The following is an 18099-nucleotide window of genomic DNA, read 5'->3' on the forward strand; positions in this document are numbered from 1 at the left end:
CAGGATGAGGCTGAGCACATCCAGCGTGGTTGAACCGCGGCCCATCTCTCTAGCGCCTCACTCTCTCCAGCCCGTCCCCCGGTCCCCAGGCTGCATCTGACTTGCAAATGATCGCTCAGGCGTTCCCTTCAGCAGGTTTGATGAAATATTCCTTCTCTTTCTCTCTTTCTCTCTCTCTCACTCTACCTCCCTCCCTCCTCCATTACAAGCACACCATAGCAGTGATGCTTCAGATGAGTGAGTCAGAGAAAGAGAGAGAGAGAGAGAGAAATCGAGAAAGTGGTACAGAGAGACTCAGAACAAGGGAAAGAGAGGGAGATGGATATTTAGAGAAAGAGAGGGAGATGGATATTTAGAGAAAGAGAGGTAGAGAAAGGCATGACATGGTGTTGGGAGGGTTGCGTAAAGACAAAATAATATGTAGAGCCTTCCTCTCAGCTATAAGAATGTAAGAAGTCTTGCCTCTATCCACAGCAGCCTATACCCAGAGGACTCTATTAGGAGCTGAAAATGTTTTTATTTTAGCTTCTCAGAAAGGGCTTCTCATGTGGTCCGTATGCTGCTAAAGAACACATAGATGGGTGAAATGTTAATAATTTAACATCCAATTTTGGAGCCCTTTTCTGTAATTTATACACTGCGGTAAGCAGATCACACAGCTCCTCTCTAAAGCCCCTAGCCTAAGATCAGGCTCACCTGAAGGAGAGGCTGGATGGAGTCCCCAATAATCCCTTACCTGTTGAGGTTCCTACAGGAAACAATGAAATTAGCCCTTGGCAGATCCACACAATATTCAAATAAACCATTTGTCACGCACTGGAGTTTTAGGTGCTCTTGATGGCAACTGTTGAAGGACATTCAAAACTGAGAATTAAAAAAAGCCCACGCAGACGGGGAGCTCGGGGCTGCAGCTTTCAGGGCACCTTGGAAACGGACACAAACAAAGTGTACTAATTAAGACTCGGGGTGGCAGCCATTTCTGCTGAGTTGGCTCATTATGCCATACTTGTATGTTGCAGCCTGGATGAAAGAAAAAAGAAGGAAAATGTATTTGTGACATTGACTGTTTCTTGCTGAAGCAACATCAACCCACACACACCCCCCCCCCCCACCCCCCCCCACCCCCCCACAGACACACACATGTATTTGCATTCATACATGAGCACATACAATGTAAGCGTGTGACAATGAGGATTAGTCACCAGAAGGATTCGCCTGAGGGATACACAAGCCTCGCACGCCATGCCTTCTGTTAAACTGCTGATGTGGTTTCTGCCAGCGCACATGAAATGGGCAGAGTCAGCCATCATCCAACTCAGCCACATCAAATGGGGTTGGTGATCTGACAAAGTTCCTGCCTTTTAAAAAGTGGTTGTTGAGCTGGAGCCAGACTTCGTTTTTTGCTAACTTGCCGCTTTAACCTCCTCTTTTGATTTGGTGGCCAAAAGCCACAGACTTGAAAATGAATGGAGAAAACTGAAGTTATTTCCAGTCACAATATTTTTTTCCCCCTCCATTCATAGACCAGATTTATATTACAGGACTTGGAATACATTTGCAAAAAATACCCACAGCCTTTGTGCTGGACAACAAACCAACCAAGCTGTAAGTCACTTCCGCTGCAGCAGTCGACCAATAAAAACAGCAGCGAGGGAACGAGAGGTCGTAAGCAAGCGAGCATCCCTTGTAAGCGTGTCTGACTGAGGACACGGCCCTTCAATCCTAATAAAAATGAACAAATCACCTTTGCGCCGCGCCCCCCGTGCTCTGATTAGTTTCCCCTGCTCGGACACATCACACATTTTGAGCCCGGAGCCTGACACAGGCGGAAGAAATGGCTGGAGCTGACGGCCGCTAATGAAATTGAGTGTGCCGGGCTGCCATTTGACGAGGAATCAATGCAAATGTCATGTGGCCCATTTTAATTGCGCATAAACCTGTGATGAATGCCCTGCTGGCCACTTGCAAGGTATTGCATTAATGGAAGGCAGGTCAGATTACCGAGTCTGAAGCCTTTACGCTGTTTATTTTCTCTGCTTTCTCAAGACGGAACCTTTTAAGATGCAAGCCCACACTGTAAAGCGGTCATTTGTCACCCGGTCCCTGAGGAATCCTAAACGGATATCACAGATGTTCAGTCTCTGGTGTCTGACTTGGTGATTGGACAGTGGACACTAATGAGAAATGCAATACGAGTCAAGCGCGACAACAACCCTTTCTTCACCCCATTATTACTAAAAACTCCCACTAACTTAATTGACACAATTAGCTAATTAACCATAGGATCTATAGATTTCAACCTTTGGCTATGCCTGAGAATGGGACCTGGCACAGGGCTGTGCAACACTCACTTTGGCAGCAGCGTGTCAGGGATGAGGGATGGTGTGTAGAGAGCAGCCTAGGGGTAATGATGCCAATGACAGAATTGAACAGTGGATGGGAGGTTGGAAGGCCGGAGAAGAGGGAATGGTACCAAGCTAGAGAGAGAGACAAGATGGCAGCAAGCCATCCTTCAGGACAAATGGTAGAGATCTCCAGACTATTCTGGCACTGCTAGACCATAACTTGGCTTTGTCGTTAGCTGTTTGTAGTCTGGAAGTGCTCAATCGAGAGCTGTTTAGAGTCTCAGGTGTTCTGGCACACCAAGGCAAGGGCATAGATTTAGGTGAAAAAGAAGTGTTGTGCTTTGTAAAAATCAGTGTTTATGCCGCGAGTCAATAGTGATTTGTTCAAGGCTGATCCAATCGCTTTAAAATCGAATTCCGGACGGTGGCGATTTCCGATGCCGGTGACCCAGAGAGAAAAAACAATGGAAATGCCAATAAAGGATTATGTGGGAACACAATGCCGGGCTTCTCCGTGGCACCAGGCCTTGAGAACTCGACTCTCCTGCCTGGCGAGCGCTAAGAAAATGTCACATTCCTTTCACAGCTGCCATTTTGGCTCCAACTCACCCAGCCGAGAGAAGGGCCCCATATCTCTGGGTCCACTCAGGCAACGCAGCTGTGAGGAGGCCCAGGCACCCGCACCACACCAAGCCAAGCCCAAAATGAAAAATGAATAACAGTCAAACCAAGCCTTGGCAGCCAAAAAAGGACGACATTCCTCAACAGTGTGTCTCCAGAATAAATTACAGGCGCACAGATGTGAAATAAAACGCCAGCTCTATTAATCATTTGGTACTCGCCCATTAAGACGCGCATTTCGTTGCATGCAAGCATTTCGATTAGTTGTGCAATTATGGCAGGCAGTGGACAAACAGATGAAATTAAGAGAGCATATATTTGTAGATGAAAACACACTTCATTCCTTTCCCGGGGCATCTTAAATGGTGTAATTGGGCTCCTCAAGGAGAAATACATTGATGAGGGCGATTAGTCGCAGAGGAAAAAAGAAACCCATAAGTAATCAATGAAAAGCTCTCAGCACTACACAAAGTGCTGTTGTTCTGTAACTAAACTTTAATGGTTTATCCGAGGTTAACTCCTCTGCCAGCTATAATCAATTTAAAGCCTTTTCAGAGTCGCAGACACCATATTTGTTGAGGCTAATGGATAGATGGAATAATGGAGGGGAAAATTACACCAACAAAACTGTGAGAAGTACTCAAAGCAGAAAGACAAAGGACAGGAGAGGAGGTGGGAAGCGGGGGGGCGGCGGGGCGGTGAGGGAATATGCAACAAAAGGAAGATGATTGACAGAGCACAATTCAAAGAGCAAACTTAAAGGAGTGAGAAGAAGCAAATGACAAGATGATACCATTTTGTTAAGAGATGAGAGATAGAGAGAGAGAGAGAAACAGAAGAGTGGAGGGAAACGTCACATTTCAGGGGAGGCCTCGGAGGAGGAGTCCAACCAGAGCATGGCTGACTGAGGCAGTGCTGGGCCCTGGGTTCCCCCCCGGGAGCCAACAGATCCAGCCGTATCTCTCTCCTTCTTCACCAGCACCACCACCACCGCATCCCCAGGGAGACCCAGCCAGCCAGCCAGCCAGCCTAATGCTGCAGCCCCTCAGGGGAGACATATCCTACTCAACACGCTCCTCTCGTCGTCACAGACACGACAGACTGCAGAGCCCGAGGCTTCAAACATGGGCATTCGTGTAACACGCCGCGCCATGATCTCTAGTCACCTTGCTCAACCTTTTAAAACATGGCAACGCACTCTGTCTCACATATTCTCATTATGAATATCAGACTGAGCACCAGAACTGTTCAGCAGGGTTGGAGTTCAACTTTGACTGGATCCACATTCCGAGTTGCTTTTAAATTCCAGACATAGCTACTGGCATAACTAATAAACACATTTTGAGACTTTAATTGGCATTTATACATATTAGGGAAAAATATTAGGAAATTATAAGCGTAAACGGCCTGTGGATATTCAGTTGGAAATAAAATATTTTGCAGTCACACAACTTCACTTAAGAAAGCGTTATGAATTGCTTTTACTTTTATCTTCAACCAATGACTGCACAACCAAGCAACGTTTTTTTTTATCATTCAAATCTTTATTAACACTTCATGTTATAGAAAGCATCTGCGCAATAAGTTCTGTATAAACAGAAGGAAAAAAAGATGGCAGTAGAACTTAGATGGAGGGAGGGAGGGAATGGAGAACAAAACCTGACCTGCTTAGAAAATTAAAGGAGAGATAGTAAGAGAAAGCATGCCAAATGATACAATCCTTCACAGAAGGACATTAATGTTGGGCCCCTGGCTTCAGTGCCAATTACCCAAAAAACGGCAGAGTCATCAGATTGGAGGAAATTGGCTCCCCCCCCCCCCCCCTCCACCATCCAATTCTTTAGCAAGACTCACCAGGTACATCCACAAATTACTTTAACTTCCTTAAAGGTTTCTTCCTTGCTGTCCATTTCTTCGCTTTGAGAGACAACATGCATAGTGTTACGATGCATTTCCTCTGGCGCAGTGTTTTATTTTAAAGGGGTGAGGGACAGTCGAAACGGTCTCCGTGTAGGATGAACGCTGATTTCAACCTGTTCTTGGAGTGACAGACCTCAGCTCCCTGGGCCGCAGAGCAAGGTTCTCCTATCTGCTATGATCCTATCTGCTGCCTGTCGTCTTTCCCTCCCAGTGGGATGGGGGCTCAGGTGAGGTGAGAGCTTACAAACCCGGTGGTGAAAAAATAAAATAAAAATACAAATGCTAAAATCAGAAGGTCAACACAACCAAACCCCAAACGTGAGGTTATAAACACATTCAAGCAAAATTAAACAAACTGGGGGCCTTGGCTGCCCTCCCTGCAGACAGACTGTGTGTGTGTGTGTGTGTGTGTGTGTGTGTGTGTGTGTGTGTGTGTGTGTGTGGGGAGGGGGCACACTCTCCTACCGAAGGCCACTAGTGTGTGTGTGTGTGTGTGTGTGTGTGTGTGTGTGTGTGTGTGTGTGTGTGTGCATGTGTGTGTGCGTGCGTGTGTGCGCGTGTTGTCGATGCCTTTCTTCTGGTGATGAGGCAGAGGACGGTTGTTCTGAAGCTCTCTCCTCCTTCACAAACACTTCTCCTGTTGCACAGCAGGCATCTCCAGTGGTGCGGGTCCTCAGGAGGGGTTGCTCTTGGAGGCCAGCATGGCCCGCACTTTAGCCATCAGATCCTGAGGGAGGGAGAGAGGGAAAGAGAGAGAGAGAGAGGGGGATGAAGTGGTTGCAGAGCCCAATGAATACAACATTAAGTGGTGAAATACAAATGAGAGAAAGAAGACCATTTAGCACAATGTGAAAAAAAGGGGGGGGGGGGGGGTATTGCAGAGAGGCTTTATCTAACACAGATGCTCACACAAAGACGTGTATAATTAGAGACTGGCTTCAAAGCCCCAACTGCATGTCAAACAGTTCCTGTTTCCAGATAGGGCGCCCGTCTCCGAATACAACCGTCTCCATATACATCACTCAGGCCATGTGGCCTCCGCCCCTCACATAGTCACATAGCACCAGGGCCTCCATGGCAGCAGAGCCAGAGAGGGGGCTTTTCACAGGGCAACACTGTGGTAAAAACAGACTCTGTGTGTGTGTGTGTGTGTGTGTGTGTGTGTGTGTGTGTGTGTGTGTCAGCACTGTATGTCCAGTCAATCAGGACCACAGCTGTTCCTAAAGGCCAGTAGGAATACAAAGCGTGCGCCCTCTTCTGCACACGAGTCAGGAAGGAGAGTTTTTAGACATGGACTGAAGGGTGGTGGTGGGGGGGTGGGGGTGGTGGGGGTCCACACCACACTGATGACTGCTAGGAGAAGACCACACTTGGGCAGGTAAACTGAAAAGTGCCTCCTGCCAGGAAACAGTGGGATGAACAACGATGGTGGCCAGCTTAGGAAAGACGTTTAGAATATCATCTCTCCTGCCTACTCCCTCACACAAAACAATTGTTGGGTTATTGTTCCATTTCTCTTTTCTCCCAATCGCCTCCCTCTCACACAAGCTCTTCATCTGCATACTGCATCCATTACATCCCCTTAATCCCTGTTGTTTTCCTTTCCCTTATTCTTCCAGGTCCCTAATCTCTTCCCATCTTCTCTTCTGCACACTACACTCCTGCTCGGCTTCACACACTCCCCTTCTCTCTCTCTCTCTCTCTCTTTACTGCCCACCTCCACCTCCCTTGAATGGCATCATGGCTCTAGAGTGACAGCTGAATGCCTTTATCCCCCTGTGTGAGGATCACGCTGATGTGTGTGTGTGTGTGTGTGTGTGTGTGTGTGTGTGTGTGTGTGTGTGTGTGTGTGTGTGTGTGTGTGTGTGTGTGCATGTGCATGAGTGAGTGAGTGAGTGAGTGTGAATGTGTTTCAATTTGTATACGTTCATATGTATAGGGAAGCAGGGAAAATTCTATGTAAGCCTCTGTGCTCCCCTGAGCGGCATTCCCGGGTAGCTGGTACCTGCATACAGTATACTTAATCAGACTGGTACCTGCATACAGTATACTTAATCAGACTGGTACCTGCATACAGTATACTTAATCAGACTGGTACCTGCATACAGTATACTTAATCAGACTGGTACCTGCATACAGTATACTTAATCAGACTGGTACCTGCATACAGTATACTTAATCAGACTGGTTCCTGCATACAGTATACTTCATTAGACTGGTACCTGCATACAGTATACTTAATCAGACTGGTACCTGAATACAGTATACTTCATTAGACTGGTACCTGAATACAGTAAACTTCATTAGACTGGTACCTGAATACAGTATATTTCATTAGACTGGTACCTGAATACAGCATACTTCATTAGACTGGTACCTGAATACAGTATACTTCATCAGACTGCAGAGAGCCCAGGAGCCATGTCATGCTTTAGTGGTGGGTGGGTGGGAGGGAGGGGATGTCTTCAGTAACACATGAGTCTCTGTTCCACTTTTGTTCCACTAGTAATCCCCCGCCCCCCCTCCAGCCGGTTCCTGTTTGTCCCTTCTTTTATTAGCATATTTCTGCATACATCACATATTCCTCTCTGCCTTCCTGGTCTCCGAACTGAATGATTAAAACAAAGAATCCAGTGGGCTTCTACTTTTATCTCCCTTGTCTGAAGTACTATTAAAGCAGCAGCCAATACCTCATTTTACACAGAAAGTTCATGTTTACCTTGCGAGGAGTTGACACGCTACTAAGAGCGCCCGCACACACACGACACAACACGACACAAACAGACAAAAACACAAATCATTTGAAAGGCATCTCTCTCTTTTCGCTGCGATCTCTAAGAGTTTCAATGAATATTGAGCGTGTTTCTGTTTGGCTATTCTGACTATTCTGTTTGGACAGCACTCACGGAATGAACCCAGAAGTGTTTGCTCGTGTGCCTGGCAGTATGTCTCTCTGTGTGTTTGTTTGTGTGTGTGGCAGTTTGTCATTGTGTGTGTGTGTGGGGGGGGGGGGGGGGGGGTTACATTTGTCTGTAAAACAAATGCTGTGTCTAAGTGAGGCTAATGGGGAACTTATGCCTGTGCCGGTTGGCTAGAAAAGAACAAAAATAATGTCGTGGCATATAAATTATGTATTTAACATCTTGCAAAGTGTGTGTGTGTGTTTAAGTGTGTGTGTGTGTGTGTTTAAGTGTGTGTCTGTTTGAGTGTGTGTGTGTGTGTGTGTCTAAGTGTGTGTGTCTCACTTAAGAGTTCCCAACCACAGCTGACACACCTCAGCCCAGCAGAGTGGGTGCTTGTGCCAGGCTACATCAAAACAAAACCACAAGACTTAAAACTAGGCTTTCTGACATTCCTCATCCCCCCCACCTCCCTCTCTCTCTTCGTCTCTTGCACACTCAATCCTTACCCCCACGTGCAGATGTTTAAGAGTGGTGAGGGGGAAAGACAAACAGAGCTGAGCAAAGAAAGGGTCTTGAATAGACAAAACAAACAAACAAACAAACAAACAAAAGGGTGCGTGTATATTAAAAGGAGAATGTCCAATGGATAGGAGCTGAGTGCTGTTTTAACAAGATCTCTTTCGGTGCCACCTTATTTCAAGCAGTGAGTGCATGTCTGTTTGAGACAGAGAGACTATACGGAGAAGTGGGGAGACCAGGGGATCCAGAATATGAGAGTTCAGATCACAGGGCCGAAAACGTATACGGAACTGTAAGCACCGCGTGTCCAAGACCTCAAGACAAGGCCATCGGAGTCAAAGTTCTGAATAGTCTCCAGAGCGGTTTTCCATCCTCTCAATTGATGGATAAATGCTTCACTAGCAAATGCATTTAACCAATGTATCAACATAATTCAAACTAAAACTGAAAGTATACTGGATGAGGTTTTGTTCGATGTTGTCAATTGTCACTGTGGTAAGGAAAATTCCCTTTAAAAAATAATGTACTTTTTATTCCTAGCATAGTAAGACAGGGTGAATAATGTTAACTATGGTCGTCCTGGTTTTTCAGAGAATGCAGGGCCATATGGGGCTATAGATACTGGACAGGGTAGATAGTTACTCATATCTAAAATTGATCTGGAACAGATCAAAAATAAAACTCTCAAATCCAGAAATTACAATAATGTATACTTCACTCAATGTCACCCAAATAAATTTGTATTGGTGAAAAGTCAGATTTCAGCTTAGCTAGTAAGCTGCACAAGCCCATACAAAAATCAATGGGGATGATGCTAAATGCAGTCGCTAAATCTCAGAGCCCCTTCCAGGAGCTGCAGGAGTGCATCTTAGGACTCCCATATACATACTTTGAGGGAAGAGAACCATAAAGTGTAATGTTCTGCAAACTTCTGCACTCTTTCAAAAGTGTTTGTGTGTGTGTGTGTGTGTGTGTGTGTTGACAATAGAGTTGTGTCATGGTGACGCCAACAGTGCGGCACACGGCCAAGGACACCTTCAGTAAACCCCATAAAACATCTGGACATTGTTTAAAGCGCAGTTGCCAATGGTAACCCCTCTGAGAGCAATAACTCCATCAGCTGTTTTTTCACAACAGACGAGGAATGAAGCGAGCGAGTGAGAGAGAGAGAGAGAGAGCGAAAGAGGGGGAGGATGAGAAGTACGATTTTGATAAACAGAAAGAATCCTCATCTGAAGCAATTGTTATCAAAAGAGAGATGGAGAGAAAGACAAAGGATACAGCAGACAGAGGCATAATCATAACAACCTCAGCAATCCAACTCACATGACCTGAGTGGATTACACACAAGCTTCAGTTTAATTACTCATGATTACATAACCAACAACACAAGGCTAAGGGTTAACTCTCTCTCTTACTGTCACACACACACACACACACACTTCTCACGGGGATGAGTAATGTCGTCTTCAGCCCTACGACTGAGACCATACAGCGCGGCTATGGCCATAAATACACCACAAAAAAACCTATTTCGCCACACGGGAGGGTCAAGGAGAGGAGATGATGTGACCTGGTAATAGACTCGGTCACTGAACAAGTCCATTTCTCAAAAGGCCACCCATGTGCTAGAATTCCTGGCAGAGAGGTGACTATGACCTGTCTCTTCAAAGCGTCCTTTTTCGCGACTGCAGTTTGTGGCCTCTCATCTCTCATCACGGCTGAGGGGTGCAGCTCTCTGATAGCATGTATGCCAGCTGCTTCCACCTACAACTCGCATTCTCTCACATCCATACATCCGCTGTTCTGGGGTCAGTTTCCACAGTGGTAGTTAGCAGAGCCGATCTTGGACGCCCACTTCCATTTAATTACCCTGTACATATCTCACTGTTAAAGTCCCCATTTGCACAATAAATACACCTATGATGTTGCACAGACATGGGCCCATGCGCCGAAGCATTCAGCTGTAAACAATACAATCACCGGCATATTGTTATGCACACCAGTCTTCCACTGCTGTAGATAACAGGACCAACATCCCACTTCTCCACTATTAGCAGTCTCACAGTACTCTGCTTTCTGAGAAATTTTTTATAAATAACAACAAGACAAGACAAAACAAAAACAAATGGCCACAGGCTCCCTCCCATACTTCCCCCTTCATTCTAAATCACTCCTTTTATCAGCCAGTGGGACTGGGGAACGTTCCGGAAGCCACATATCTACAAGGCATTTCATTTCATGCGCCATCAGGAATATATTAGCACGCTTAACTGTCTACGCACTGGTGTGGCCTGAAAGGGGCTGTTTACAGTGGAGCTGGAATAAGTCAGCTCTAGGAATTCACTTCTTTCTCATGGATCTGACAGATGGAAGGACAGAAAGGCTGAGGGACTGACAGAATGATGGACAGAGAGGCTGAATGACTGACACTCTGAGGTTCCACAGCTCTGGAGAAACTCTCTCTCGCTGGTAAAGTTTTCCATAGTTCCATAGCACAATGCGCATGCGCACACACACTCTACCTGTGACAAGTGATTCAGCACTCCAGTGCACCTTCACAAACACAATAGTGTGTTCAACTACTGATGGCAAATGAATGACCTGCCAGTCAACTCCCCCCTAACACACACTTATCACTCCAACCCCCCCCGCCCACACTCACACACTGTTATACACACACACTCACTGTATTATCAGACCATCAGTCATCTGTCAGTCAGCAGCTTGTCTCAATCTCTCCATCACTCTCCCTATTCAATTATAACCAACACACATGCTAATTAACAGGGTGCGGGGACATGTGGGAGGGAACAACACAAGTTGTTGAAGAGGAGAGAAAAAACTCCAGGACCTGTTCAGCTGACAGGAGGTTTTTAAAAGTGAGGGGGGGGGGGGGGGGGGGGGGGCTGGGCAGCTATGTTCGTTGCTGCAAGCGGCTAATGGTACTCTTTCAAACGGAACGTGGCAGGTACAGTGTTCCACCAAGTGCCTCTCCTTTCGTCTCCTTTCTTCCTTTTCTCTTTTCCTCTGCTGTTCACTGTTTTTCCAATTCAGTCTTCTGTTGCCCTTTCCTTTACCCTCCTCCTCCTCCACTTACCACTCCTCCCCCCTTTCTCTCATCCACTGAGTATACCTCTCAGGCAGGGATCAAACACTGCTCTTGCACGCGGCACGCGCACTGCAGCTCAAACACCAGGCCTTGGTCTCCGCTCGGGAGGGCCGCAGCTCACAGCCTCGTGCAACACCCTCAGGAGGCCCCCACACTTGGTAGGAGGAAAACCCTGAAGGAAAGGTGTGAGAGTGTGAAAGAGAGAATGTGTGTGCGTGTGTGAGAGACAGACTATTTGTGTGTGTGTGTGTGGATATGAGAGAGAGAGAGAGAGAGAGAGAGAGAGAGAGGGTGTGTGTGAGGGTGTGTGTGTGTGAGGGTGTGTGTGTGTGAGGGTGTGTGTGTGTGTGTTTAGGCAGGCGTGCTCTCATGCTTTCACTCTCGTCCTTGGAGGCTCGTCCTTGGGATGGGCTGCTGGTTTGCATTAGGCCTGCGTCTTCTCGGCAGCCCCGCGGACGTCCTGGTCAGTTTCAAGTGTGTCAGGATCGATTTGCAACAGCAGCGCATCAAGGCTTCCCCCTTGGGGGCTGGAGACAAGGGGAGGATGTGGACTGGTGAGACTCCGGGCTGCCTGGCACGTCTGCATGGAGGCTGGGATCCAATGCCTGGGGCACCTGAACCACCTTGCCTACCGTCATGAGCGGCGGCAGCAGCAGCAGGCCGGTCAAGGCCAGAGAGCAACTGTGATGTGTCTGCTAGCATACGTTAGCTTACGGAGGTGGAGGCCATCTGCCTCTGGTGGGGATGCAGACACCACGCTACTGGGCTGGCGGAGGTGATCAAGAGGAGGGAAAAACTGTATCTCGACATTCCATCTGTGACACACATGCAGCCAGGCTTAAATGAGATCCTGCTGAGGGCTTAGAGTCATGCAGTGCTTCACTTGTGATGGCAGACAGACACACACACACACCCTCTGGGGGGAAGAGGACATGACCATAAGTCTGCATCAACTACCCTGGTGTCACACTGAATGACGGCCAGTGGCTGTTGAGTGCAATCTGATCTAAACGCAGTCAACTGTGGACAGCCCATGACGAACACAAGCCCCTGCCTCCTGGACATCACACCCGCTCTCTCTCTCCCTCTCAAACACACACACACACAAACTCTTTCTCCCTCTCACACACACACACACCAGTCTATTCTCACACACACACTCTCTTCCTCACACACACACACACACTCTCTCTTCCTCAAACACACACACACACACACTCTTCCTCCCTCTCACACACACCAGTCTATTCTCTCACACACACTCACACTCTCTTCCTCACACTCACACTCTCTTCCTCACACACACACTCTCTTCCTCACACACACACTCTCTTCCTCACACACACACTCTCTCTTCCTCACACACACACACACACACACACACACACACACACAGACACACAAATACAAACTCTCTCCCTCTCTCAGCAAGTACACACAAAGACTGAGCAAATGTCAGGTGTGTTGAGGGAAAAGGGGACAAACAGCAGACCCACCTGAGTGATTTTGGACTGGACGGAGGAGACTATGGCTGACGACACTTGTTTGTCTTTCTCCTGCGAGCCATCCCTGCAGAGGGAAGGAGAGAGGGAGGGGAGGAGGAAGAGAGCAAGACAAGAGAGTGAGCAGAGGACGTGTCAATTGGACGTCTGTCTGAGTTTGTGGGAGAAGAGAAGGGCCTTCTGCAGTATTAATGCCATCTGCTGAGCTGGAGGATAGCCCGACAGATAGGGGTTTGTTATTGTGTGAAAGACGGCGTGCAGCTCTGGAAGTGTGTATGTGTGTGTGTGTGCACATGAGTGTACGCATTACAGCATGTGTGTGTGGTGTATGTTTGAGAACAATTGTTTTGTGTTTTTTGTGTGTGTGTGTGTGTGTGTGTGTGTGTGTGTGTGTGTGTGTGTGTGTGTGTGTGTGGGCCTGTGTGTGTGGGCGTGTGTGTAGTGGAGTCCCCAAACTTAGGTCAGCACCACAGCAACCGAGGATGGATGTATGAAATATTCACCGGCCTCCTGGAACAGAAAAGACAGCAACCAGCAGCGGGGCAGCAGGAGCAGAGGAGTCAGCATGAAGAAGTTGGGAGCAAACTTTCGACAGTAGCCGGAACTTTCTCTGCTCTCTCTCTCTGGCTCTCTCTCTGTCTGTCTGTCTGGACAGCTCACGTCATTTACGTGACTACGGCCATTCCAATATCTCATTCTGCTACAGCTCTCAGAAATTCATATATTCTCTGGATTTCTTCTACTAATATATTCTTTGGATTTCTTGTCAAAATAAAAAAAGAAGAAAAATCTCATAACACTGGTGGAGAAAAGGAAATCAGAAAACATTAGAAGCTTGATGTGTTTTTTTTTCCCATCCAGTTTCCCCATCTCTCTTTTTTCCGTCGGGTATCCGCTGGTGAAAAAGCTAAATCGGTATTGAGGTGTCGGCGAGGCCTTTCATGCTTTATTGAACAGGCCATTAGTCAAGCTGTCGCACGGCTCCGAGACGCCACTGCTGCGCTTTATGGAGGGGAGAGCTCGCCATTTTCAGCCGCGTGGTAGTCGGAGGTGTTGCTAGGCGCTGGTGTGACGGTGAGTGAGATGGAGATGTGTGTGTGGGTGTGTGTGTGTGTAACACAAGAGAAAATAATGCTGTAGTAGGTTGTACCAGCCCAATACATGGTTTTGAGTTATCCGAGGGGGGGGGGGGGGAGATGAGGGGCTTCTGCTTTGAGTGGAGGTTTGAGATGCTGAAGCTCTACTGTGCTTCTGCTCTGCTCTGCTCTGCTCACCACACCACACCACACACGTTCACCTCCAGACTGGGGTCATTCCTTTGGATGGGTGAGTCAGTGAAGTGAGAGGATCTTAGGGTGTGTCCCTCAACTCTCTCCTCTAGGGCTGCTGAAAAAGAAACGTGCCCCCAAAAAGAGCCTAGACCTGGTGATGAAGCTCTATTCTTACCTAAGTCACTCGTGAGTGCAAGTTTGCCTGTGTGTGTGTGTGTGTGTGTGTGTGGTGCAGTACGGTGTGAGTCGACCTGTGCGTGTGCGTTCGTGTGTGTGTGTGTGCAAGCGTTTACCTGGATGTGGGGCTGGTGGTTGGCGAGGGGCTGGCAGAGAGGGTGCTGACGCGCTTCTTCACCCCAGAGCGATCCGGGGAGGCCGAGGGAGAACGAGAGGAACCCTTCACCATCCGAGACCGGGAGCGTTTACTCTTCTTCTTCTCATGAGGTGACCTGAAGAGAAAGAGAGAGGGAGAGAGAGAGAGAGAGACCGTGAGCGTTTACTTTTCTTCTTCTCATGAGGTGACCTGAAGAGAAAGAGAGAGGGAGAGAGAGAGAGAGACCGTGAGCGTTTACTTTTCTTCTTCTCATGAGGTGACCTGAAGAGAAAGAGAGAGGGAGAGAGAGAGAGAGAGACCGTGAGCGTTTACTTTTCTTCTTCTCATGAGGTGACCTGAAGAGAGAGAGAGACCGTGGATAGATACATGGACACAGCAGAGGAGAGAAGGAGAGACAGATAAGAATGGGTTTGAGAGAGAGAAAAAAGAGAGAAACAGAGAGAAGAAAACAGAGTAGAGAAGAAAACAGAAGGGGAGAGAAACAGACAGAAACCGAGAAGAAAAGCAGACAGAAGGGGGAACGGGACAGAGAGGACATGGAGGAGTGAGGGAACGCAGGAAAGGAGGACAAACAGAAAAAAAAAAAAAAAAGATAATAGAACGAACAGTGGGAGAGGGATAGAGAGGATGAACAAAGATAAAAAAGGACAATAAAAGAGGCAGCGAACAACAAGAGGTGGCATATTAGTACCATTAGGGCACCCTGGGGAGAAAGAGAAAGGGTGAGATTGAGAGTGTGTGTTTGTTTGTGCTAGCGGGCTGTGGTGAGAAACTGATGCACAGCATGGCAGGAGAGTGTGACCACAAGAACCGGAAGCAACCGTGTGATATGCACTTACACACATGCACATGCACACAGCAGGTGGATAGTTACTCCTTTCTCTCTGCTCTCTCCTCTCTGTTCTATTAACAGAGACCTTCACGTGCCCCCCACCCCCCACAGCTCCTCTGTCTGTAACGGTCTGTCTTCCCCCAACTGGCTTTGAGGACATTTCTTGTCCTTTTCTTTACATGTCCCCAGTGTCTTTAAGGTGGGATGGTATCCACACAATAACACTGATCATGCTCCGCTGAGTAAGAGCCTAGATGCATAGATGGAAATGGAGCTCTAGTGACTAGTGACTGTTTTAACGGCAGAGATAGTGACACACACACACTCTGAATTTAGTCTCTGCATTTGACCCATCCAGGGTAGTGAAGCACACAGTGAGGCACACAGTGAGGCACACTAACCCGGAGCAGTGAGCTGCCTTCAGTGGCGCCCGGGGAGCAGTGATCGGGGTTACCTCAACCGTGGATGTGGGCATGGGAGAGCAGTGCTCTACCACTTCCCCCGACCATTTTTCCTACTGGTCGGGGATCGAACCGGTCACCCTCCGGTTACCAGCCCGAAACCCTAACCAGTAGGCCACAGCTGCCCACACAGCTGCCCATATCCACTGTCGTAGATGATTTAGACAAGAAATGCCAAATCATGATAGTATGGGGACGTTTTCCATCACAACATCTGTAATTACACAGCATGGTCGTTTAAAGCTTTTAAGCATTTCCAATGTACACACACACACACACACACACACACACACACACACACACACACACACACACACACACACGTAGGCAGAGCTATGGCGTCCGTCCATGACTTGGCCCAGCGGTCTAAGTGAGCTTAAGCAGCCTTGTGGCTGGTCTCCTGCAGGAAGACCATCTCCATGACAACAGGATGCTCATGCTTAAGCCAAGTGCACCGGCAGGAAGAGTTCACTTAGCCAGGACAGAGGAGACCAGCATGGCTCTGTGTGTGTGTGTGTGTGTGTGTGTGTGTGTGTGTGTGTGTGTGTGTGTCCATGTCCTACTGGGTAAACCACTCATAACATAAGACAGTGCCAACATGCCGTGGCTTCAGTGTGATCAGGCTGTAACCACTAATCCTGCTTCCTCTCCCCTTTCTCTTTCTCTCCTCTCGCTCCTCTCCCCTCAGTCCATCACCCCCATAACACTCCACCTCGCTCATCCTCCATCTCTCCCTCCCTCTCTCCATCTCTGAGTGCAGGTGTAGAGGGACAGAGTGGAAGTGCGTGTCTAATGGGATGAGCATATGAGTTCTGGGGGCTCTGCGACAGCAACCTGCCAGCAGGGACTGGACCGAACACAGACACACAGACACACAGACACACAGACACACAGACACACAGACACACAAACACACAAACACACGCTCACTGTGGTAGGCATCCTGCACAATCCCTGCTTGGTTGTGTTTAATAAAGCACATTTAGACCCTTTATTGGCAGCACCAGAGGTGCAGACAATTGATGGAGAATTTATGTATGCACTGACAAAACCGCACTCCACAACAGAACAACCAGCTGCTGCGTCTTGATTGAGATGGTGGCTTTGATAGTGCGGAGAAAGAAAGAAAGAAAAAAGAAAGAGTGGCAGAGATAGAGGCAAAGAGGGAAAGATATCGGAGAGAAGAAGACTAAGAAAGAAACGAGAGAGAGAGAAAAAGAGATCATACTGCATTCGTCTGTGTGTGTGTTTGTGTGTGTGTGGTGCTTGACCATTTACTAGGAACATCAGGAAAAATCCCATTTTGCATTTTTTGGCATCCTAGTTTAAATGATATGGCTGAATGGGTGTAAGGCGAGTTAAACTAAACCTCGAAAGGGCTTGAGTCTCTTTATTAACATTCAGTGATCGTTAATTGTGTTGTTGGATGTGTAAATAAAAAATAAATAAAAATACAATTATTTCTGCTCCCCCACCCCCTGCTGTACCGAAAACGCACCAAACCGTGACCCCAAAACCAAGAGGCATAAACAAACCGTGAATTTTGCTCACCGTTGCATACCTTAACCATAGTTTGGGGACCCCTAGTGTGAGTTGAGACCAAGTGCTATCTTTATGATATCATTAGTTTTATGCGTTGTGCCCAGCCATAGTTGCATTGCTTTCAAATGATGCAAGACACCTCCAGCATGAACCCCCCTCACCCCCAAGTACCCAAGAACTCCAATTTTTCAGAAAAAGAGTACTCGATATGTAAAGCTGTGCACTCGTGCAACCCATAGTGCTTAAACACACACTCCCTAAATCCCCCATTTCCTGATTGTGTGTGTTTGTGTGTATATGTGGTATATGTGTGTGTGTGTATGTGAGACAAAAGGCAGCTTACCACAGCTCTTAATTAGTTTGCCCCACCCCCCAGGTACTCGGGCACTTAAGTTCTACGAGTCAGAATACGAGTTCTCGATTTGTAGAACTACGCACTCTTGCAACCCCTGGTGCTTAAATACACACTCCCTTAATCCCCCATTACCTGATTGTGTGTGTTTTTGTGTGTATGCGTGTGTGTGTGTGTATGTGTGTGTGTGTATGTGTATCTGTGAGACAATAGGCAGCTTACCACAGCTCTTAATTAGTTCCCCCCCTCTCCTGCTCACCTTGATCGGGAGCGTTTCCTGCCCAGGCCGGCGCTGTTGTCCAGGCGATAAGTGCCGGAGCCGTGCCGCTCACGCTCTCTCTCCTCGCGCCTCCACTCGGGCGAGCGAGTCCTCCGCTCCCTCCTG

At 47.7% G+C, this 18099-nt stretch overlaps 1 protein-coding gene across 1 annotated transcript in view; it reads right to left on the reverse strand.

The window, feature by feature from the left end:
* Nucleotides 1–4545: 4545 nt before the first annotated feature.
* The window catches only part of sfswap (splicing factor SWAP), an 84946-nt gene continuing 71392 nt past the window's right edge, over nucleotides 4546–18099 (reverse strand). Inside the window, exons 15-18 of the mRNA XM_080847770.1 lie at nucleotides 17974–18099; nucleotides 14487–14642; nucleotides 12917–12989; nucleotides 4546–5613 (exon numbers count right to left, since the gene is read on the reverse strand). The exon at nucleotides 17974–18099 is cut by the window's right edge and continues 21 nt beyond it. Of these exons, the coding sequence (XP_080703896.1) occupies nucleotides 5560–5613; nucleotides 12917–12989; nucleotides 14487–14642; nucleotides 17974–18099 (409 nt within the window). The 3' untranslated portion in view covers nucleotides 4546–5559. The remainder of the gene's footprint in view (nucleotides 5614–12916; nucleotides 12990–14486; nucleotides 14643–17973) is intronic.

Source organism: Sprattus sprattus (genome assembly GCF_963457725.1).
Source record: "Sprattus sprattus genome assembly, chromosome: 11".
NCBI classification, from domain to species: Eukaryota; Metazoa; Chordata; class Actinopteri; order Clupeiformes; family Clupeidae; genus Sprattus; species Sprattus sprattus.